At 37.2% G+C, this 24,866-nt stretch overlaps 1 protein-coding gene across 2 annotated transcripts; it reads left to right on the top strand.

Annotated features, from left to right (window-relative positions):
- The first annotated feature begins 1,131 nt into the window (after positions 1-1,131).
- EIF4E (eukaryotic translation initiation factor 4E) lies at positions 1,132-24,480 on the top strand. 2 transcript variants are annotated; one of them, XM_032223938.1, is made up of 7 exons: positions 1,132-1,210; positions 5,195-5,310; positions 8,692-8,787; positions 9,760-9,823; positions 10,918-11,031; positions 16,117-16,256; positions 18,552-24,480. In XM_032223938.1, the coding sequence occupies exons 1-7, from the start codon at positions 1,172-1,174 to the stop codon at positions 18,664-18,666; spliced, it is 684 nt and encodes a 227-aa protein (XP_032079829.1). In that variant the 5' UTR covers positions 1,132-1,171; the 3' UTR covers positions 18,667-24,480. The 2 variants fall into 2 exon arrangements, with proteins under 2 accessions (XP_032079829.1, XP_032079830.1); XM_032223939.1 differs by having other exon boundaries at positions 1,144-1,210; positions 5,216-5,310.
- The last annotated feature ends 386 nt before the right edge of the window (positions 24,481-24,866 follow it).

Below are 24,866 nucleotides of genomic sequence, written 5' to 3'. Positions count from 1 at the left end.
TCCAATCTGGGTTGGTCACGGGGACCATGTTTTTTTCTTCTGAGCTTTCAGACTTGTACTGGAGTCTATTTTCAGGGAACCTCTCTAGCCAGTCTGGCTACAGTTCAAAAGCTTGAAAGATAAAACCTCTGGTACCTGTGACCAACCCAGAGAGGATCCTGTCTTCAGTTGTGTACAGAATGTCTTGTCTGAGTGATACACTCTTTTCTTCAAAATGTTTGTTATATAAGTCTTCCTCTGTTATTTTCTGGATGTATTCGGTTTCAGCTTCCATCATCCCCCAACCAGCATAGTAAAAAATCAGGAGTTTGCTAGCACTTTTTTGACTAACAGCGCATAATAAAATGTGTTAGTTGGAAAAGGGACTCCTCTCCTCCAGATTTTGTGCCCCCTCCCAAAGTACGGCTGCCCACCTACAATGTGACAGTTGCTCACCACAGGCTTTCATAGGGATGGAGATCCACCACATCTCAAGTTAGTTCACAAAGAAAACACCCTTAATGAAAATACAGAGTAAGCGAGAAATTGGGCAGCTGCACTGGAATCTATGTTCCTATACCGAAAGTGGGTCTCTCGTCAAATTATCTCTAGGATATATCCTCTGTTTCGGGTACGATTAAAACCCGAAGGTGAAAGAAGAACTGTTATCGCTCCCTTGTCTTCCCGGCTTGCATTCAGATTTTGGGTAGGGAGCTGAATGGTGGCGACCGGAGAGACGAGGGGCGGCTTGCATCACACATGCTGACACCCTGTGACAGAAAAGGACCAGCTGCGCCGTCAGGCCGGGCATCGGCGGGGGGATGCAGAGGTCACACCCGCAGGCTGCTCCGGCAATTGCCAATTTCGGACTCGAGGAGTCACTTTTCCCCACTCTGAGGAACCTCGCCTCAGCCTGACATGCCCCTGTCTGCCTTTCCCACGTGATTTCTCTCCTGGAAAGGGAAGGCGGGGAGAGGGGGGAAAAATTAACCCGAGACTACAATTCCCAGAAGACGCTGCTGCTTCTACTCCCTCTGGCAGCGGGCAACAACCCCCCTCCCCGCACCGGGCTTGCGCACGCGCCGAGCCGCCAAAACGGCCGCCGCCTCCACGTGACTCTCCACCGGCCAATCGTTTTCGAACCTGATTTGTTATCCGCCTTCCCTTTACCTCTCTCCTCCCCTCAGCGCTTATGCGATCAGAGCGATCTAAGATGGCGACGGTGGAACCGGTGAGTGTCCTTATTCCCGTTTCCTCCCTTCGGTTTACCCCCCCCCCTTTTCCCTCCCTTCGCCTTCCACTTTTTCTCTGCCCTCGCTCTGTCACGTAGGCTTCCGTGAAGATTGTGAAAAGACCGCTCGGCCCTGAAGGGAGGGTGACGGTGGACACAAAAATCTTAGCCAGAAAGCCCCAAATTGGGGGTGGGGGGGCAGAGATGGTTGGCGAAGAGGGAGGGCGGCCTGGGAAGTGGTGTATATGTGTGGCGCGCGCGCGTGTACGGCGAGCGAAAGGCGCCGGCGTGTGCGATGGAGCGCCTTGGCGGGAGGAGGATGGGAAGACCTGGGAGGCCCGGGAAAGAGAGGGGGACTCGGAGCGCGTGGGGCGAGCGGCCAGGATTTGTGCCGTCACAGTTTGGGCGGGGGCGTTGAGGGGGCGACGGGGAAGGAGGGGTCGTGTGACGGGTGAGGTGGCGAGAGGAAGGCCGAAGACGGGTGCAGGGCGAGGAGAATTCACCACGAGAAGAGTGGAGGGCGGAGCTCGGTCGGACTCCGGGCCCCCATCCTGGACATAACTTCTCTGTAATTCACCGTGCCAGCTAGCGGAGAGTGTCGCTTATGCCGGCCTATGTCTCCTTGTCTTCCCCGCGCCTGCCAGACTCAAAAAAGTGCCCAAACACTGGCGGAGAAGACCTTCCTCCACAGCTCCCATCCCTGATCTTCGTGGCTGCTCCCAATGCTGTCACAACGCCCGTTTGTTTCCTCGTCCTGCGGTCTCCGAACCAGGAGACAAAAATTGCTTTTTTTAAAAAGACCCTCGGCTTAACTTGTTCCCTTTTTCTTCTTTTGAATTTCCCAAGAAAAGTATAATTATAATTCAACCCCATAGAACCGGCTAGGAAAGGAAAAAACTAAAATTATTTCACAGGAGCATAATTTGGGGCGGATCTGTACAGGGTAGATCATTACGTTGTACTTCAGTTTTCAACTTTTCCATAAAGAAGGTCGTCTCAGATTTAGGCTTTCTTCATATACTTGTCCTATATTTAAATAGACTTTGCTCCTCTTCCCCCACCCCCCCCCTACCTGTGCAGAATTTTTAAGGCCAAATATTTTCAAATACTAATTTGTTGAATATCCCACACACACACACATTGCAACTACTGTATTGTAAGTTGAGTGCTGAACCACAGAAGTAGGAGTTGACATGCAATGGAAGCTGACAGTAGAAATACTAAGCAGGGGGAAATACTGGCATTGAACCAAGAGAACTGCAGTTGGCATTGACACTGTAGGTAGTGGCAAGTTAAACACTGAAGTAGTATTTCACTACATAGCATGCATGTACTATGTGCCTCTGCATCTAGTTATAAAAAATGTCGCTTGTCATGTTCCAGAGTAGGCACAATTTACAAGTGTAAATCGTTTTTCTAGTCCATAAATGTTGCCAGGGTTTTTAAGCTCAGAAGAAAAAAACCATGGAATGATCCATAATTACCACTAGATTACAGCTTAAAGCCTTTTGGGAAACTCCTTTTCTGATAGACCTCACGCACAATCCTAATTTTTATACTTTTATAAGCGTTATCCATTTCCAACGCAAGTAGAATAAGTGCATGTATACAGAAGAGTTATATGAATGACAGTTTAAAAACTTTGAATCATCATGATTGAAAGCCATTCTGGGTTATTTAGTTCAGTAAAGGTAAGCTGAAATTTTGAATATGTCCATCTGTGGTACTTTAATTTTACTTACTTGAAAGACATTGAGCGTTCATATAGTTTTGTTATGTTATGGGAATGAACTTCAAAAACATTCAACTACCAGCAAAATCAATGAAGCCAAAGTGGATATATTTAGTTCAGAAGTTTTATTGTGTGCAGCAATTTTAGTTGATGCTTCTCTTTTAAGAAAAGCATTTATTAAAAAGGTAGTTTTCACAAGCTAATTTACAATTTAACACGATTAAGTATAAAATCATGGGTTCAGTTTTCAGATGATCCACAAGTATGCATAAGGATTTTCATTCCTGTTTAGATTGCAAGTTAAAGGGACAACAAGTCTGTGTTGTTGGTTATTGAAAGATTTTCTTCACCTAAGGTATAATATATCTTATAACTGCAACTGAGAACAGGTAATAAAATTGAAAGTTACATATTTAATCAGTCTGTAGACTGATAATATAAAATGATTCTTTTTATATGCTAGTTTTTGTGTGTCATCTGTTAGATGGTAATATCATTATATCTCCAGATACTCTAGCACAGGGGCATCAAACTTGTGTCATCACATGTCGTATCAGGACTTCTTTCCCCTTTGCTAAACTGGGGGGGGCCAGCACATGACGTATGCGGGCCACGAGTTTGACACCTTGACACCCCTGCTCTACCATATAGAATGTACAAAATAAATCCTCATAGTTACCTTTATTTCTCATAGCACTTTCATTTAGAAATATTGCTTTTGTACCTGGATTATTATTTTTAGCCTTTGTTAACGGGCAAAAAAATGTCCTTATATTTTATAGATGTAAGTCTAAAAAGTGGCAGGAGTATACCTTTTACATGATAGTAGAGGTGTCTTCTTTACAGGTAGTCCATGGTTAATGACCACTTGTTCAGCAAGTTACAACAATGTGAGTGAGTGGTACTAAAATCAGTCCTCAAAGTTCTGGCCACCACAGCATCCAATCATTGCAGTCTGGGTGCTTGGTAACCAGCTCAAACAAAGGTTGCAGTGTGCCATGGTCATGTGATTGCCATTTGCAACTTTTCTGCTGGCTTCCTTCAAGCAAAGTCAATGGGGGAGCTGGCAAAGAAGGTTGCAAGTCACTCAGGTAAGTCTCCTATGCCCAGCAACTGCACCCAAATCTTGTGTGCCATCTCTCTTCCATTTGGCAGCCTTGCTATGCTTTTACCACACTCACATTATGCGTTTATCCCCTGCATCATTCATTCACAGCCTACTGCTTGCTTGCAAGCCATCTGGGACTTTCAACTTCCTGCTACTTTCCCCACAGTCTGGTTGTTGGAAGCCAGCAGGAAATTGTGAGAAGATCCTCACTTACCAACCACAAATCTGGTTTAATGGGGACTGCTGGGATTGTCACTGTGTCTAACCCTACACACTAATCCTAAAATGTAATGATGTGGTCATTAAGTGATTGGACATTGTCAGTAAATGATGGGCTGGAATTAGGAAATTGCATCCCAATTACTATTGTTAAGCTTATATGTGTGCTTGTGTGTGTGCGCGCGCACACACACACACACACACACTGAAATCATCTACGTTAATCATAACAAATGTTTCACACTAATTGTTTGAGACCTTAATGTAGCTAGCTTTATTTGCAACTGTTCTGTTACAGTACTTTTTTTTGTATTTTGTTATACAGTGGCTGTCCATAAAAGAATTTTGCAATAAATAACATTTGTACATGTTTTCTAATCAGATGTATTAGTGTATTACAATTGACAGTGATTTGTGCATATCTTAAATTCTATCATATGTTTTAATATTCCAGATCTTAATGAAATATATAGAAAGGGCAAGAAATCTCTATGAAAACGTAGCTGTTTTCAATGTAGTAAAGTTAGAAATAATTCAAAACGTATGTTGATTGGTACCATTGTCTGCTCTATTTTACCTGAATCATACATTTGGAGTATGCATGGGGCCTATGGTAATGAATCACTTAATAGTACATGCTATGAGAATTACTGCATTAAGAAAAGTAAAAGTTTGATATTTTTGCACACATTTGATAATATCCTTATTGTTTCAGTTATCTAAGGTGACTTTTAAACTTTACATTCATTCTAATTGTTCTAGAATGCCTATATTTGGAAAATATAGACATATCAATATTAAAAAAGATTTGCAAATGTTAATGGCAGACTATTTGAACATGGTGGTTAACTTTTAAATAAAGCTTTGGGCATAATATATTATTTTTTATAAAGAAGCAAGTTAATTGTTTATTTTATTTGACCAGGAAACCATTTCTAACCCTCAGACTTCAGAAGAGGAGAAAACTGAGAAAACTGAGACACCAGCAAGTCAGGAGATTGCGAGTCCTGAAACATACGTTAAGCATCCATTACAAAACAGGTGGGGCATATTTCCTTTAAATTATGTAATAGCATGTGACAAAACAGAATGAATTAGATATTTTGGAATGCATTTTTTTAAAATGCAGAATACATATCCACAAACATCCTCCTTTTGAAAAGTTGGGGAACATTTGTCTTTTATGTTAAATTACAGGTCCTTTATGACAACCTCTGAAGTGTTGTATGTTCTTTATGTTTCAAGAGATTTCAGTTGAAAAACACTATATAACAAGGTTCCATATCATTGTGTTGCAATTTTAAACTGGAAAGTATAACATATTAACTTACCATATGTTTCATACTATGATTTGTATAACATACAGTAACAATTTGAAGTGCAGTGTTGACAGGTAAATAAGTTCTTGGTTTAAAAGTTAGCTAATTGTCCTATCTACAGTAGTTTGAACCAAATCATACTTTGGACTATAAATAGTATACTCTTCCTATTCAGAATCTTTAAAAAAAATCAGTTTCTTCCCAAAATATTACTTTTGAATGCAATTAAAATCTTTGCCCCAATTTTCCTTGATCATCTTAATAAAGGTAGAATGTGGGTGATGACTGGGTCAGTACTTTTAGGTTTTAGTTGACAGAACAGAGCCTGCTAGTCTCAGAATTCTTTCAAAAAATTTTCAGCTGATGCAAAACTGCTAATCCCTGGGAAATAATCTTGATTTTAATAAAAATGAAGACACATTTTTGTTTTTCCTTTCTCTGTTCAGTTTTTGGAGCCCAACTTTCCACATATAACTAACTCAACACCTTAAAACAGCTCTTGATATGAAAAAAAAATGCACATGCCTGATTTGGTTAATATATCTACCTCCTGTTTTCGGTTCTTGAGCTACCATACAAGGCACTAAATACATTCAGAATTTCAGAAATGATATATAGCATCAGTGATATAAAACTACAAAGGTGATTCAAGGAAATAATCTTAAAAATCTTATAAACCATGACTACAATAAATAGTACTACTAATTAAATGTGCATATGAAATTATGTATAATAGCTTTTAATTATTTAGGATGATTTCTTTTTCAGTTTACAACTAGAACGATTTGTCAGCAGTAATCCTTCCAAAATTGTATGGCATCCTTCAACCTGCAGCGTTGTTCTAATTTGAAAACCATTTTCTACAAATAAGTATTTTGTGTCTCTGTGTATTGCTTTATAAACTGCATTTATTTATTCAATTTATGACTTTTCTGCATGACAATGTTATTTTCAGTAGCATTTACAGATACAATGTCTGTACAAAATATGCCTATAAAGATAAACACTTTCACTTTTTCAAATGGGAAGGAATACTTAATCTGATTCAATGTAATGAGGCCTGTCCAACCCGTGCCACCAGTAATTTAAGGCAGGGTTCTTCACCCTCCAGTCTGTGGACCAGCACTGGGCTGCGCAAACAAGCAAAGCCCCATCTGCAGGATGCAGGCAACATCGAAACCACACCCCTTACTGTTCATGGAAAAAATTCTTTCCGTGGTACCGGTCCCTGGTGCCCAAAAGTTTGGGGGCCATTGATTTAAGGGACAATAGTGTAGGATATGCAAAACAAAACACTTCATCGCTAGAATATTTTCTTTTTGTCAGAATATTTTTTTCTTTGAAATTGAAATTACTTTCTCTTTAGAAAGACATATTTTCAAGAATACATGAAATTCGAAGTGACCTGTTTGGGGAAACCTTTTCAGAAGCAAATGTCTTCAATCTATACTTAATTGCAGCACTATACCTTAGATATTATGCATAGCAGATATGTTTATAATTCCCATTTTATTTTCACATTTTGTTGATAGATGATGATACATTCCTGTTTGTGAATTGTCATATTTAATTACTATTTTTCATTTTAGGTTTCCAGTATTTTGTGCAAGAAAATGCTTTAAAGCCTGAGTAGACCAATAGCTAGATTTGAAGTTTGGTCTCAATATTAGCTACTACATAAATGTTTCTGAGGTGGTCAAAATTAGGAAATGAAAGCAATAATTCTTCCCAATGACTGTTGTTTCTCAAATATATATGAGATTGGCAGTGAGCAATATACCCTGTTTTCCTGATAATAAGACCTCCCCAGATAATAAGCCCAATCGGGCTTTTGAGTGCATGTGCTAAAATAAGCCCTCCTCTGAAAATAGGGCTCCCGAAAATACTGCAACACAGCAGCAGCCATGATGTGACCACATGTACGTGCATGCCTCCTGCAGCTGAAATATAATAAGACCGCCCCAAAAATAAGGCCAAGTGCTTATTTCGGGGGTCAAAAGAAAACAAGACCCTGTCTTATTTTTGGGAAAACATGGTATGAATTTACAAATTGTCAATATTCTTGGCAGAGACAATTTTATAGTAGTTTGTTTAAGGAACATGGCATGCTCTTATCTTAAATTTTGAATTATCTCAAATGCATGCTTTTGAATTATCTCAAAATGAGTGTTTTTGAATGTTATCTTTGTTTAATGTTTGTTTTAACCTTTTGCAGAGTAGAATTATTTTCCAGTAGGCTATTATCTGCATTTTTAAAGGGATTATATTAAAAAGTGGCATTTTATTTGTTAAATGTCCAAATTCTTATTATATCTTGTTTTTTCCCACTTACCCTTTTTGATGAATATACTCATGGTTACTATAGTTAGACCTATTGGTGATAGACGGTAGTTGATAGAATAAGTTGCAAAATCGTGATTTTTAAATTTTTGTATAGGCCAATAAAATTATGACTACAGAATTTAAAATACAAATCCTTCCAAGCCTGAAACAATAATGAGAGTATCAACGACTTTCTGCAAGTCATACCTATTAGTAGAAACTTGACAACAATCCATTTTATGATTATCAGACTTTAGGGTGGTACAATGGGTATGACGTGTAATCTGATTCTTCCTCAGAACAATTGAATGCTATATTTTTCTTGTAACGGGGGTGGGTGGGTGGGTGGGTGGGTATAAGGAATCCTAGTTTCTGAATCAGAAATTAATTGATTCATTTGTCAGCTATAAGTGCCACCAGAGGCTTATATATTATTTAAAGTTGTTTCAAATTATATAATTCAAACTGATTTCCTTAAGATCTGTTTCCAGAAAATGGAAATTTGGAAAAGCGGGGTAGTTTGATTATAGTCATTATATAAACATAGGTATGACTTCAGATTTATTCTCTAGTAGTGTTCACATTACTATAGAATCTCCCTTGTATGCTTAGGTGTTCATCGTTTAATAAAATAATGGAAATGAACATTAAACCTGTATATTTTGGGGGGTATTCTTGTTTTGTATTTTCCTTCCAAAATTTCCTCGTATGGTATGATTTCAGTCTCTGCCTTTTAAAATAATAATTATATGCCAATATAAAGTCATTATTTTTTTTTCAGGTGGGCACTCTGGTTCTTTAAAAATGATAAAAGTAAAACTTGGCAAGCAAATCTTCGTCTGATCTCAAAGTTTGATACTGTTGAAGATTTTTGGGCGTAAGTAAAATTGTAAATCAGATTTGAAACTTGAGTGTTTTTTTCATCTCATCTGTTTGTTCTTGAGGATTATATATGAGAAAATATAGGGGGCTAAGTTGAATGTGAGGGAATATTCAAAGACAAAAGTGAACCGAATTTGAAATGTACATTTAAAACTCTTGTTCTGTAACCTTAAATTGGGTGAAACAGTGCATTATAGGGCAACAATTTTTGAACCAAAATACCAAATGGGCTAATTTACAGAATGCTTCCAAAATCTGGGACACATGACTCCCGTGTGATTGAAATTGGCAAATTTGTGATTGCTTCAATGCTTCTGTGCCACTGCCCAGGGCCACAGTAAACTGGTCATCCCCTAGCCTTCTGGAGGCTAAACAGACCAGCCTCTCCTTTGGCTGCTGAAGATCAGGTAGGTTGGTCCAGACCTAGCCTTCCAAAGACTGGCTAGACTGATCCCACCATTGGCTTCCGGAGGGCAGTCAGCCCTTCCTGGTCATGCTGCCAAAAAGTCAGAAGTTATTTCTTCTCCCACTACGTTTTTGCCCAATCATCTGTTTCTCTGTTTAGGTAAGGAACTATCTCTAAAATGATGATCCAATGGATCATGGATTATCTAATTTAGACTTAAGTTTGGGAAAGTTGAAGGAATTAAATATTGTTACCTGCTACAATTATAAAAAGAGGGCACCCAAGAAACTGCAAGCGATTGGCTCTGTGAAGTATTGGAAATTCTGTGAACTGTATTCTCAAGTATTGTGATGATAATGGTGTTGAATTAGTTTTTAAAGTAATAATTATATGACTTTAATCACTGTTTTTCTTTTAATAAAATTTGCTATTAAGAATTATTAAAATTTAACCCCAAAATTTAAGATAATATATGTGTTTTTTGACATTTGCACATCTATAATCTTTAGTATTTGTGGTAATTCAGTTCATTGATTGTACTTATGTTTTTTTCCAAAATAGGTTATATAACCATATTCAGCTCTCTAGTAATTTAATGCCTGGTTGTGATTACTCACTTTTTAAGGTATGTGGAATAAACTTTTGAGTTTATTTCATCTTGTTAGGCTATTTTGGGTGTAATCTGCTAAGTAAAAGACTAAAGGTTATACAATTTAATAAAATATTGCATTGTAAAAATACCTTTTTCTATCTCTAGCAATGCATTGTGATGCTCCACTATCAACAACCCACAAATCATGGTTTACTGGTGCATTGCTAGACATAGCTAAGTCGACATTAGCATTTTTTCTAGCTCTTCCAGCATTCTGTTGTTTTGCCTTTTTACAGAACCTAGCTATATGTCCCTTAGCCCCACAAGAATAACATTTTCGAACAGTATAGGCAGTAGAATGTGACTCCTCCTGTTGTGGTCCAAGTCATACACGGATAAGACAGTCAGTCATCAATGTCTTTCAGTTAAGGGATAATCCAAATAACATAGTCCAGTATCATATAATCAGTTCGGTACTCAAAGTTTGCTAGCAGTTGCAAAACCTACAATAGCTCACGGCACTTTCTACAGCCAGCTTTCAATACACTCAGATCAGATCAGCCCAGCATCTAACAGAGAACTAACAGTCATTCTGGCTCCCTCTTATGACCGATTGATGAAAACAGCAACCAATCACATTTTACAGTATAATTTAAAGAAACAGGTATAGCATTGTTACATGATTTATATATTGCCAACCCAACCGTTAGATTATATTCCTAACATTATTAATAAAACTTACTACAGCATAACATTGACTAGTTTCTATGGTTATAATGTGAGATTTTTGTGTTAGTGTACATCTTAATATTTTGATATTTTCAAGAGTTGAGGATAAAATACATAACCAAAATTTGTTTAAATGTTGCTAATCTTGTTTTTCCTATTTTACCAGTCACTGTCTCTATTTTCATAATGTTGCAAATTAAAATATTTAATGTAATTAGGATGTCATTTCAATTTCTCTGTCAGAAGAGTAATATTCCTTTTTTAAAAAACACTGATACTTTTTCATGCATGACTTAAAATCTTTGTAATATAAGGTATATAAATTTCAAATATGTACAAGCGAATTGTGTGAATTACACATGTGAATATTGTGTTTTATGTTAAACTATACTTTTTAGGATGGTATTGAACCCATGTGGGAAGATGAGAAGAATAAACGGGGAGGGAGATGGCTAATTACACTAAACAAGCAGCAGAGACGAAGTGATCTTGATCGCTTCTGGCTAGAGACAGTAAGTTATTTTTATATTGTTTGTTCATTTTGGCTATATTTAAGAGAAGATTTCTTTTCCCAATTTCTAAACGGAAAGTCAGAGTGTACCAAATCCCTTCAGGTAATTAATTAACCATAGTTAGACCATTGCTACATCAGAGGGAATACAGAATTGGAAGGGATCTTGGAGGTCTTTTAGTCCAACCCCCAGTTCAGGCAGAAAATCTTATGCCATTTCTTCTTGGCATTACATTTTCTTCTTGGGTGGAGGCCTATGAAAACCATTGGTCTTGGAGCTTTGTGAATCCTTCTAAATTCTGGAATTTGATTCAGGAGATGTGTTACAAAAATGATTTCATGTTGTCTTGGATTAACACATCATTGTCATCCTAAATATATAGCAACGCTGGCAATCACAAAACTAATGGCATTGCAGTTATATTGATTCTAAGGAGAATACTGGAGCCAATTTTAGAGACTTGGTAACTGAAAGTTTCATGTCTCTGGTATGCAATGTATTTGTAAGCTTATAAAATGTGTTACAGGCCTGTCAATTGTCAGTGACCACTAGAGAAAGTGTGGAGAGCATGAGTTCTTGAATCCTTTGTCATTGCTTAATATTAGTGCTGCTTGGATCACTTCTCAAGAAAAGAAATTTAGAATCGAGGAATTGGCAACATCCTGAGCCACTGGCCCAGCTACTTCTCTCTTGTAGGAATGCACTGGAGAAACTTTTCTCAATGCTTTGATTTATTGATTCTTTTAAATGCATTTTTTTGTGTTTGCTTTTCTTCCATATCAAATATGCAGAGTATAGTGCTGAAATTCTTTTCAATATCTTCACTCGTTATAGCCATAGCGGTGTCTGCATTATATATACTAATATAGTCTGTTTCTACTCTATGAGTTCGGGGAAACACAAAGCAACTCTGCTCTGGGTCATATGTTGAGGAAGGTGGAAACTTGAGTATGAATCAGCAAGAAACATTATATCAGTCCCATAGGACAACGCTCCCCAAATTTTTCAATTTGGTGGACAGGCAGGGGGGAGGGGATGATTTTGTGTTAGTGGCAGGCACGGGTGTGAACACACATACCGGTAACTCCCATTTGTTCAAGAGACCCGCGCGCATACCGCTCATGCAAACGGAGCTGCGAGTTCAAGCACCTGCAGCTCACACAAATGGAGCTGCATGCATGCATACTCGCCTGCCACTACACAGCCCAGTTCCGAATGAGCTGCAGCCCTGGGACCCCTGCCATAGGATACATTTTTCTTGATTCCTTTTTTTCCTCCACAACTCTCAGTCTGATCTACCAATTTTTGATTTGATCTTTGTTTTGCTGGCTTCTTTCCCACCCTACCCCAATTGCCAAATTTAGTCCTATTCTAATACGTTTTCAGAGAGTCATCCTGAAGTGAGCAGGACATTTACAATTATTTCTAATCTTTTTATCAATAGCAATCATTGGCAGTTTTTATATTTTATGTAGTATTAGTAAACTAGGCATTCTGGTTTTATGTACATGCTGGGAAACACAAGACCACTATTTCTGAATTGTTGCCTAATTATCTCTTCCTTAAGAAAACATTGGGTGTTTAGGGAGGAGGAAAATCCTTCTTCTGTTGCCCAATCTAGATCCAGCCCATTTTCTAACCTCGCTCTTTCTGTCTTTCCCCAACAAAGTTGGTCCCATTTGGTTCAGTTTTGGGGGAGATATTCTATTATCTAGACAGAGTCCCAATTCCTCTCTATCTCTATTTCTTTTTACAAATTGCTTTATTTTGGAAAATATTATATGTTATCATATCAAATGGGTGACAGCTTTGTATGGGTGGCATTGGAGTGTCATATCTGGGATAAATTTTCAGTGAATGATGTGTAGCCCATTAAATCATTCAAATTAGTCTGACTTGTTTGTTACATTTTGGACCATAGATATCAATCACCTGTTTCTTGCAATTGGTCAAATTATTTTAGTAGTTTTTCTTGAATGTGTTGACACCATGCTTAGATTTGTGAAGGCCATTGCATATTTATGTTCAAGAAAGTTTTGGCAGGCGAATAGAACTTGGAAAATAAATGCATCATTTTTTTAAGGAAATGTTTCTCTTTTGGTGATTATTCATTCACTTTGGGTAAAATTGTCTTCAAATCAGGTGAATCAGTCAATGTTTTTTAAAGGATAATCTGGCATAGCAAGCAGGCTGTGTATGCCCTCCAAAATAAATATTGTTGATATAAATGTTTCTGGATTATAATTTTCAATGCACTTGAACTTTACTTCCGATTTTTCTTTGAGATTGAGTTGGCTTTATAGCTTTGATGATTAAAAATAAACCAAATTTTATTTAGTTCTCTATCATTTTAGATATGAAATAGGATTGTGTCATTTTGATTGGTTGCTTCTAATGCTTTGAGTACTAGACTTCTTTTTTTGCTGAGTGTTCTTTAATGAAGCTGATATAATGCTTTCCATATACCAGACGTGCACATTTGAAATTATGACATAGGGTGTCATTAACATACTTACATTATGCAGCTTTCTGTGTCAGTAACTGACATTCCAAAGCTGTCTATTTTCCAAATTGGTATGTAGAAGCTGTGATGGAGTAAGTGAATTTCAGATAATTCCTCAATTTATGACTGTTCATTCAGCAACCATTTGAAGTTACAACTGTGCTGAAGAAATGACTGGTCCTCAAAGTTAAGGCTGTTGTAGTGTCCCCACAGTTATATATCAAAATTCTGTTCCATTCATGCTTATGATTGAAGGCTCCTTTGTTTCCCTCTCCCATTCATGCTTCTTGGATGCCATGTACTCCACCACATACCTCTATTGCCCCCCCCTCCCCCATGATTGCCTGCAGCTCACCTTTATCACTTTGTCACCTTATTCCTCCTCCTGGTAGCCTGGAATCCAGGTCCTGGATGAGGGTGCAGCGCTAAGATCTGCACAATGAGTATGGCAGAGCCTTGTCTGCCAAAAGGAACTTTCTAGGCCTAGCTGGGGAGAAAGCAATGAGACTGCAAGGTGCAGTGTTGCATTACCAGGTGAGACAAGATAATCAGTAGTGGTTTTCTGGGCAAAGGTGGAGGCAACATGGGAGATGGTGTTCTGGATGGCAACAGAACTGGAAGAAGGGGAGCATTATGGACTTCCCAGAGGTATAACACATACTTTGCAACTCATGTTGCAAGCACTTTTGGAAAACTGGTCTGCTGGGACTCCCATTCGCAAAGATGCCCAGGCACTGCTATACATGCTGTCTGCACTGGAATACCTAACTAGCAAGGCTCCTCTTCCATGATATCTGGGGCCAGTGGCCCTTCAGTATCCTGGCAGTGGCATCTGGGCCCCTGAGCTCAAGCATGGCCAGCCAAGGCAGCAGGTGGCCCCTTGCTTCAAGAAAGGCTTCAAAGCCCATATCCACCCCTACCCTTCTCTGCAGAGTCGGCTGTGAGTATGCGGGATTCCTTTGTTTTTACAAGTTTACCTATTCCTTGACCATCCTTGCCAATGGGAAAATGAGCTGCATTATAGACGGGAGAACTTGACTACATTTTTAATATCTTCAATACTTTAAATGTCTTAAGGGGTTTTTTTTCTAATTAGCTGGCCCCTCCCTTCTATCATGTGACTCGTCCTTTCCAAGATTTCACTGCTCAACCCTCATGTGCATTTCCTAGTGACTATTTTTGGAGACAAGATTGGAGGCAAGAAAAGACACAAAACATAAGATTGGTGCAGAGATTTTGTATTTGGTGAATAAACTACTTTGTTCTCTGCAATGCCCAACTCAAACACTTATCCACTAGTTGCTCTGATGTGGATAAACAAACAGCAGGGTTGGGAAGAGTTCTTGTGTATCTCTACTTGATTAACTGCCATTACATGCCACTTTCCTGATTGGCTGGAGTATTGTTGTGTCTATCCCGAGGTAGAGTATTTCTCCCCACCCCATGGATTTTGTTAGCTTTGCAGGAGGACAGCTAGGTCAAGAGTGAGCAGAGCCTGTGGGTAGGGCCTGTCAATGCTGGGCTTTCCTCCACTCCTTGCTGAAGAGTGCTTGTAACTGCAGAGTGTGCATTGCGCCTCCTAGAAGCCAACTTTCCTCCCTTCCTCCAGTTCTACTGCCATCCCAAATAGCACTTCTCACATAGCATGCGCCTTGCTCTGAAAAACATTTCCAACTCTCCTTCTTCACCTGGCAATGGAGAGTGCTGCAGTTTGCCACTCCGCTGCCTCTTCTCTGAATAGGCCTGGCAAGCTCCCTTCAAGCCGATGTCCTAGGGCAGCACCTTCACCCAGCACCTGTAGCCCAGGGGACCAGCGGGAGGAAGAAAGGAGCAATGGTGGAAGGCAGCAGGAATATGTGGCAAAAGGGCAAAGTGGGGGAGATAGACAAGAGGAAGGAATTGCAGCAAAGCTTACTTTGGCAGGGTAAGAGAAGTGTAAGGTCTAACTACTGCAATTATGACTATTGAGACTTTTATAAGTTTATAAGTTTCTTTTATAAACCACATTACTTAGCAGTGGAAGTTCAGGTCCCAATTGTGGACATAAATTGAGGGTAAAAGTGGGTGAAATTCAAAGCAGAAACTAATAGAAACGAAACTCTGGCACAAGCCTTTAAGTCAGTGATAGTGGTAATCTCTTGGTGTTAGATTAAGATCCAGGGGCTAGTTGTGATTTATTCTTTGCTCTGCCATCAATGTTAGCGTTTATCAATAATCCAGTTTACTTTTTTTTTTTTTCATAAGAGTTATCTTTCTTGATGGAAGAAAGGGGATTTTGATGGCTATGCCTCTTGTACTATTCTTGAAACAGTCTTAATATACATGTTAACCATTAAAGAAGCTCTCTGGTATAAATGGGCTTCTAAGTCAAATCTCTGGGGAGATAAAAGTACCTTCTACTATACCAGCATCTTTTCTGTAGCAGCTTTCAACTGAGATCCCCCCTCCCCCGGTAATCTATTGTAATTTGTCTTTGTGGTACACTAAAATCAGTAAAAAATTACATTATTATATTGTGTAATTTTTTGTAAGTATTAAGTTGTATTTTGTTATTTAGTTTGTTATTATCTTCAATTTTGTAGCTGCTGTGCCTTATTGGAGAATCCTTTGATGACTTCAGTGATGATGTATGTGGAGCTGTTGTTAATGTTAGAACCAAGGGTGATAAAATAGCAATATGGACTACTGAATGTGAAAACAGAGATGCTGTTACACATATAGGGTAAGTTGATGTTGTAAAATTCCAGAATTGCTACTTTAGAAAATAGTGATGTTTCAGAAGCTTTGCTTTTATTTTTTGTTAGTTATGGTTAAATTCAGATATAAATTGTGTTCATAGGAAACAGATCAACTTTATAATTTAGGAAACTCATTTATTTCAATACATCAAGATTTGGGGTATAATTCTAATCTGTGTTTAATGAAAAAGACTTCCAGTATCCTTGTCATGCAAAAGAATTAATACTCACTTTGGGAGGGCCGCTGTCAAAATTATGGCTGTTTACATTTGAACCAATTCATAATTTGCAGCAGACTATTGCACTTACTTCTTTTTAAGACTCAAAATGATACATGAAGTAGCAAATGTGTCTTAATAATGTTACATGGCAAATGAAGCCAGTTTGGTAGAGCAGCTAACATTCTGTGCTAGAAATCAGGAGACCTATGAATTCTGGTCATCTTTTGGTCATGAAAGCCAGTTGGATGATTTTGGACCATTCACACTCTTAGCCCAACCCACCTCACAGACTGGGAAAAAGAGGTGGGGGCATTAAATAAATACACTGAATTGATAAAAAAGATAACATAAAAATTAAATAATAGTAGAAGTAATCCTCAACTTACAACAGTTCATTTAGAGACCATTCAAAGTTACAACAGCACTGAAAAAAGTGATTTATGACTGTTTTTCACACTTACAGCTTACATCCCCCGGGTCATGTGATCAAAGTACTTAGATTCATATTTATGACTGTTGCAGTGTCCTGGGGTGATGTGATCACCTTTTGTGACCTTCTGACAATCAAAATCAATGGGGAAGCCAGATTCATTTAACCACTATGTTACTTACTTAACAATTGCAATGATTTAACAACTGTGGTAGGAAAAGTCATAATTGGGGCAAAACTCAGTCAACTTGTCTTCCTTAGCAACAGAAACTTTAGGCTTAATTGTGGTTGTAAATTGAGGATTATACGTATTTTATAGCAAAATAATTTTTCCAAATATTTTTTTCCTATTGATATTCCATATGGTCCATCTAAATAAGAGAATTAAGTCATAGCCATAATGAACAAACTTTGTTGCAGTGATAATAACTTTATCTTTCATGTGTGAGTACAAGTGCAGCATAAAATAGTTAAATGCAATATCAAAAATTAATGCATGTACTCACTTCAATCTAATATAAGATCACAGCTAAAATAAGCAAGCCTTAGTGTTCTGAGTAGCCTTTATCAATTGTTAACACATATCCAAAATAATTCTGCATTAAAAATATTTAGTTTCACAAAGGTCCATTAAAAATAAACATTTTAGCATCTTTTAAAATAAGTTGATTCCAGATGACTAGCACTAAATTTTTAAAAAAACCTTTCATTCATGGCATGGCTATTTTATCATAAGGAGGTGCCAGCTGAACAATTTAAGTAAGTTTTGAACTGATTTTCCAAGTAACAAAATGCTCCTATACATAACTCAGTAAGATAGCAGCTTCTATTCACATTTTTGCAAATACCCAAAGTAGCAAAAGGTAGAAGTTATGTCCAGAACACTTCAGTTATGAATATAAAGCAAGGAGACACAAAGAGTTGTAAGGTTAATTTGGTCAGTAAACAGTTTTAGTAATTTATACTTGAGACATTTGGCATGAATCAGCTGCTTTGCTATTACTCTGATGGGGAGCTGACAAACTGATTAACATTAAATTAAAGTTACAAGTTTAGATAGTTTAGTCATTTGAGCTTTAAGCGAAAGTCCCTCATCAGTTTCAACTCTGGGTTGCTTTCTACTGAGGAGGCTTAGCTGACAGACCTAAAGATGAAAACTGTGGTATAATCAGGAACTTATAGGAAGGCAGTGATCTTTAGATGTAGAAAACCATCCTGGTTCCTATATGGTTTATTAATTTTCAAAACAAGAAATGTTATCAATCTAGTTTGATCATTCTTGTAAATATTAAATGCTTCTGTCTGTCTTTGAAAATCAGATAAGCAGTGACTAAACAAAATAGTGTTAATGCTTGTTTATGTGAAAATGTAAGCCATCTTTCAGAAAAACATGGTTTTAAGGGATGTTTAGCACAGGATCATCTACTACTGGAAGTTTACCACATAAAATTCATTATATGCTAATATGGCTGTTATCTGATTGTGATAAATGATAAGGTCAAATATTGGGTAAATAGTGTAAAAACATTTGGTATATTGAATTTGGAGCTTAAACAGTGAAAATTAATGCCATGTTTTTTTATGAACAATGCTACTTAAATTTATATTTTGTGTTTTTAATTTCCCAGGAGAGTATACAAGGAAAGGTTAGGACTTCCTCAAAAGATAGTGATTGGTTATCAGTCCCATGCTGACACAGCTACTAAAAGTGGTTCCACCACTAAAAATAGGTTTGTTGTTTAAGAAGACACCTTCAGAGTATTTCATAGGAGACTGCGTCAAGCAATCGAGATTTGGGAGCTGAACCAAAGCCTCTATAAAAGCAGAGTGGACTGCATTTAAATCTGATTTCCATCTAAATGTTGCTAAATTTGTGAAACTCATTTGCTTTGTCTTGTACTTCTGTTTTCTTCCTCACCCCCTCCCCACCCAATTTTTTGGCTGATGGTAACCTTTTCCAATCAAAGAATTTCAGTGCAACATTTGTCCCTCAAATCCATATATGTCTCCCTAACCCATTCTCTGATGCTTCTTAAGAAAATAACTATTATATTAAAAAAAAATGTCCTGAAAACAGTGCCATTTCTACAGGGGAATAAACTACTACTTTTTCATCTTTTCACTGTATGCAATAACATGTTTTGCTGGTTTGAAAGAAAAGTATGATGCATACATTTTTCTAGCAAATCTTTCTTTATACAGCATGATCATTGCTGTAATTGATGCTGATGGCTGCTAGATTTAATTTATTTGTTTCCCTTTTCTGATAACATTAGTGATATTCTGATTTCAGTTCTTGCTCATGTAACATTGGTGAAGGATCTGGGAATATGACAAAAGGTTTAATAAACATAATTTTGTGCATTCTATGGTAATTATTTTGTAATATCAAAGCTTTGCTACAAATTTCATGCATTTCAAGTCAAATCAGTGATATGTTTGTGTGATTTCCTGAACATAATTGTGGATTTAAAAAAAATGTTAACACCAGAATTACATTCCTTACTAGAAATAGTATTCCTGTTTTTGTATCTTATGCTGTATTTTAACACTTTGTATTCCTTAGGTTAAATTTGCTTTGGTTTAAGTACAGCTCAAATAGAAAAGCAGTCCCATTCATATTAAGACAGTGTACAAAACTGTAAATAAAATGTGTACAGTGAATTGTCTTTTAGACAAGTAGATTTGTCCTTTTATTTCATTATACTGAAGTGCTTTGTAATACTTTTGACAAGATAGTCTCTGTTGTGGCTTCTGTTGTAGTGTATATTCTAGAAAAGGATAAGTCTTAAACTACAGTGAATTCAAATCCAGGATTTAAATTCTATAGTATTATATCCATATGCAAGTCTTTGCTGTGGTTATAATTAGAATTAATGTGCTCCATGTATTGTTTAGCTGCCAGGCTAGCATCTCTAGAAGAACCAAAATGAATATCTGAACGTGTGCCTGGAGCAGCAAATGAATAACAGCAACAAAACCCTCTAGGTCTTGCTAAGTTTGGGGGGAGGAGTATAAATTTGTCAATTACACATTTATTTTGAGAAATGTAGCAAAATATTATTCTGGCACTTAATGCAGTTTTTTGAGACAATGGCAGATTAAAACTTATTTAAAGGAGATATTCCAAAATTGTCAATTTCAGTGTAAAGTGTAATGGTCGGATGATGTCATATTTCCTATATGAGAGGGAGATATGAGGAAATCTTGAAGATATTTAGCTGGCCTATAGCTAAATATTTTGGTCTGAATATTATCCATCAAGGCAGTTTTGCTGTCTCCCTGACTTTAGCTATATTACCTTGGGATATTTGCCTTCTTTGCTATAAATGTCTTAGAAATTTTGCCTAGTTATCCTGATTTTTGCCTTTTGGTTCTTGCAGTTTATCTAGCACTAGCTCAAATAGCATTTTGTGTAAAAAACTGATGCTGTATCCTTGCAGTTAATACTTCCCCTTATAATAAACAAAACAGCTCTTGTATTAAAGCAAATGTGGTTTGTACTAATGTCTAATTCTATTTGAGAAAAGGAAATGATTGACCAGTGAGAACCCAGTTGCATCTATCAGGGTAGTATCCATGGTATGAGAAACATTGATTGGTTCATGGTAATTTGAGGGCTGCATATAAAACTTTCTGATTGCCCGATAAGAAAAATCATGGCTGCATATTGTAGTCTCTTGAAAATATAATCTGATGAGTTTTGGAATAAATGGTTTAAATATTTGCATTAAACAAGCCCTAACTGGATAAATAGAGGATGATGAATGCGATCTGGAAAAGGCTGATTTGTCCCCTCAGCTCTTATCCCTCAGCAATCCTTTCCTGATTTAAATTGCTCACTTGAGGATGTTTGCCTTAAGCAGTAAAAATAGCAAGTGCAAGGATTTTAAGAGGCAGAAAGTGTGGGCTAAGTTAAAAGCGATCTATTTAACATCTTTTAACGCTCTGTCTAACATAGTTTGCTGAATTGGTATTTGGTGGCTGTAACGATGGGATGCTGGGAGCTGACCTCTGAATTTCCCATTATTTATTGCAATGCACCATGAAAGGTGACTGAGTAAATCTCCAGGTAGTGAAAACTTATAAAATCAGTTGCAAAGTGGCTGCGGATTTTTGATTCTTGTATTTTGCTTTCGTCTGCCTTCTATTTTATTACATCTAGTCATTAGCGCCTTCATCCCTATTTTTATCCAAATATTCTGAATATGTCTACCACCAAAAGATGTCTACCATCTTTTTGCTGAAGTGTTTTACTATATTTTAGTATTTTCCAACATTAAAATATTTGCTGTATGGTATAAAAGCCAGTTTGGTGTCATGGTTAAGGCATCAGGCTAGAAACAGACTTGAGTTCTACTCCTACCTTAATCTCAAAGCCTGTTGGATTATCTTGGGCTAGTCACGTTCTCTTAGGAAAGGGACCTAGGAAGGAGATGGTGACAAAACACTTATAAAAGACTGGGATTCAGACGAAATTGAACAGAAAAAGAAATCTGCGCCTTATACCATTTTTTAAAGTTAATAGTTGGATAAAATACTACATATGCTTGAATAAGGGCATTTCTAACATTGTATGCTTTTATTAATGCAGCCTAGTCAATTGCTTACTGTATTGCTATACTTGAGGCATTCAAAAATGCAGAGCTTTGTGAATTTTATTGGCTGATTCAAAATAAGTTATTATAGACCCAGTTTTTATTGGAAGAATCTTTGGTTTCAAATTCCATTTTCCTCCAGGTTTGGCAAACATACAAGTATACTTCTGATTCACAGGATGGATGTGATTAGGGATACTGTGTTACATGTATATCCTAATTAACCCTTTGCTATATTGGAGATGGGCAGTTTTCCATTGAACAACTGGAGGGTCTCAGTGATACAACCTCATTTTTCACCTGATTTTTTTTTATTCCCCTAGGAGAAAAGGCCACTTTCACATTTAAAAATTCTCCAAGCAACAAGCTCTACTTTGATGCGGTGACTTTGAGATGTCTAAGCAATTTTTTAAAATGAAAATAGTGTATTGCTTACCAAAATCTTCCTGCTCACATTTTCATCTTTATTTTTTGCTGTGAAAGCATTCAAAAATGGTACTGCAAAAAATTGCAATGCAAAGTGCAGTCTTAAAAATGCTGGTTTGTCACTATTTGAGTCTCAAGTTAGCAGCATGACTTATGGGCTATGTCTTCCTCAGTTCTGGGTTAGCAAGTGGAATTGCATTCCGTTTTTCCTTAGTAATCTACTTGTGGCAGTGAAGGATATCATCTAAATTTAATTTAGATATACATTCTAAAAGTATATAGGTATTTATATTTACTAGTAGTGTTGGTCTATTGCCAAAAATTGCTACAGTACTTATATGTTAAAGTGATATTGACTCTCATAATCACACTATGTGATAGAGATTAAATTCAAATGAATAATGGATATGAAATTACTAAAATATACTAGGGTTTTTTTCTATCTAGTTATGTAGAAGACATTCTCCACTTTTAATACTGTAAACATGTAAAAGTTTAAACTTTATATTTTCTAAAATGGTGTAACACTTACCATCCAAGAAGAAAAAACGAAGACCACGGAAGGGAACTTGTAAATTGACCTGAGAAGCATAAATCCCAGGATTCTTAATTATACAATTAAGGATAACTTTGCCCCAGGAGTGTCATTTCATGTCCCAAGTACTGCCAAGGGAGTTCTCAGATGAATTTGACACCTCTTAACTTTGGGGGAGCGAATTCTGATGTCAGAATAGCTCAACACAGAAAACAATGGAAGGATTATGTCTGGTGAAAAAAACCCTCCTCCCTTTCACCTCCTTCTCAAACAGGAAACCATAAACTGCTTACAACACTGGAAGATACTCAAAATGTGAGATACTTGATCTCCTTAAATAATTAACGGTGGGAGAATTCCCTTTAAACTTATTTTCACTGCTGGAAGTGTTGCTAAATGGGGTTGCTCTCAATGTTGCACCAAAATGTGCAACTTTTACAAATGGTAGGTTGTTGTTTTTTAACATTTAAAGTTATTGTTAAAAGTGACTTGATTGTAAATGGTGTGAACATTTGGTGTGAGCAAATGGTGGTCAGCTAAATTGCTATGCCCAGTTTCTAGTTCTAAATATCTTAACAACAGAAGGAGAAAAAACTTCCTTTTGAGACTCAAAAGCCAATTGGGCTGAGAAAAGTGATCTTCTCCCCACACCAGCATGGCTGGTTGTTTACCTGACCTTTCAGCATGAGGCATCTCTCATAGTCCTATTTTGGCTCCTAATCTGATGTGCTTAGCTCTTGCTAATAAGAGTTTTTAAAAAACGGTCAATACTTGTTTTCTCTGGGTGAACAGTTAAAAACTTCGTGTTTTTAGTTTTATTTCTTTCTCTTTTCTGGCCAAAGTGATTACTATTTGGTAACAGCAGGGTTGTCAAACTCTCATCATCACGTGACGTATCGCAACTCCCCCCCCCCTTTTGCTAAACCGGGGTATGGGCATGGCCAGCACATGATACATCCGGCCCGTGGGCCATGAGTTTGACACCCCTGGGTAACAGCAATGATATGCTGTCAGTGCACATGGCACTTAAGATTTTACCAGTATTTATTCTGCAAGAGAAGCAAGGGACTTCTTGTAACATGTGAATCCAGGAAACATTGCTTCATGGAAGTTTAGCAGGAAGTTTAGCTTATTGCATATTTGTTCTAGTCCAAAAATGAATATTTGACCAAGCCTTCAGTGCTTGTGATGAATATATAGTGTTTGTATATTCTCATGCACACAAAAATGTAGATTTTACAGATAGTTTTTTTATGTGCAAATTATTTTCAAAATCCATATCTCATCATTTACTGGCCAACGTGATGGATTCTTTTTTAAACTACCTAATTTGATGGAACCACGCTCAAGAAAGCCACAAAAACACTTGACGTGGACAGATGGTGTCTTTATATTTCCTCTGAAGGTTGGAGAGATGTTTAATTTTATAAATGATAAGGGGGTGCTCCTAATATTCTTTTTCTTTCTTTTTATCATCACTATCATAGTTACGATTGTATTACTATTCAATTGCTACCAGTAATGCCCATTATTCTATTATCTTTATAGAATGTTCTATACTTTTATTAGAATGTGTCAATGTTTTTTTAAATTTCTTAAGCCAGTTCTGCCCTAAGTAAAATCTTCAAGATTTCTTTTTCTGTTAATTTCCAGCATGTAAAACTCTTAAGTCTTTTTTACAATGTGCTAGCTGTCTTTTGCTGGGCTGCTACTTTTCCTCTCCTTTGGAAGGAAAAACTTTCGTTCAGATGCTGTACTCCTTTTGCAGAATGCCAAGACACAAATCTCTACATCAGTTTCAAAGTTGCAGGTTTATTGGCAATTCTGCCATGTTGATACTTGGGCGGGGAAGACAATAGAGATGCCTGCAATTTTACTAAGATAGCTTGGAAAAGAGACTCTTGGACCTAAAAATATATATGCAATCTACTATTTGATCAACTTCCAGTGAAAAGCTTTAGATGTTAATGTCATTAAAAAAAACAGCTTTTGACAATATGATCAAATGCTGAGTTTTGCTTGAATTTGGCTTTATGGGGCTGAGTAAATCTATTACGAGTTGTAAGCGAAAGTGATTCAGTGGCTGAATTTGTATGATACATTTAACCATGATAACAGCTGTGGTTGGAAGAGCTGCTGAGGTTTTGCACCACTTTGTAGCCGAAACTAACTCCCTCACTTGAATTCCCACAGCATTGCTAAACAAACTTATGGTTCCCTGTGATATAAGGTTAGCTAATTGTAGCCTAAATCATGGTTAAAATGAATTACAATTTAATCAACATGAAAAGCTCTGGAAATTTTTAATCCATCGAAGCTTTATTCTTTTTCCTTGCTAAAATCTTTGGAATTGCAAACATTTATTTAGAAGTTGTAAATGCTGA

This window comes from Thamnophis elegans, chromosome 9 (genome assembly GCF_009769535.1).
Source record: "Thamnophis elegans isolate rThaEle1 chromosome 9, rThaEle1.pri, whole genome shotgun sequence".
Taxonomy (NCBI): Eukaryota; Metazoa; Chordata; class Lepidosauria; order Squamata; family Colubridae; genus Thamnophis; species Thamnophis elegans.
This window is presented reverse-complemented; position numbering and strand designations above follow the sequence as displayed.

Coding starts and splice junctions, on each gene's coding strand:
- EIF4E (XM_032223938.1), top strand. CDS start 1,172: ATGCGATCAGAGCGATCTAAGATGGCGACGGTGGAACCG. Junction 1,211..5,194: donor AGATGGCGACGGTGGAACCG/GTGAGTGTCCTT, acceptor TTATTTGACCAG/GAAACCATTTCTAACCCTCA. Junction 8,788..9,759: donor ACTGTTGAAGATTTTTGGGC/GTAAGTAAAATT, acceptor TTTCCAAAATAG/GTTATATAACCATATTCAGC.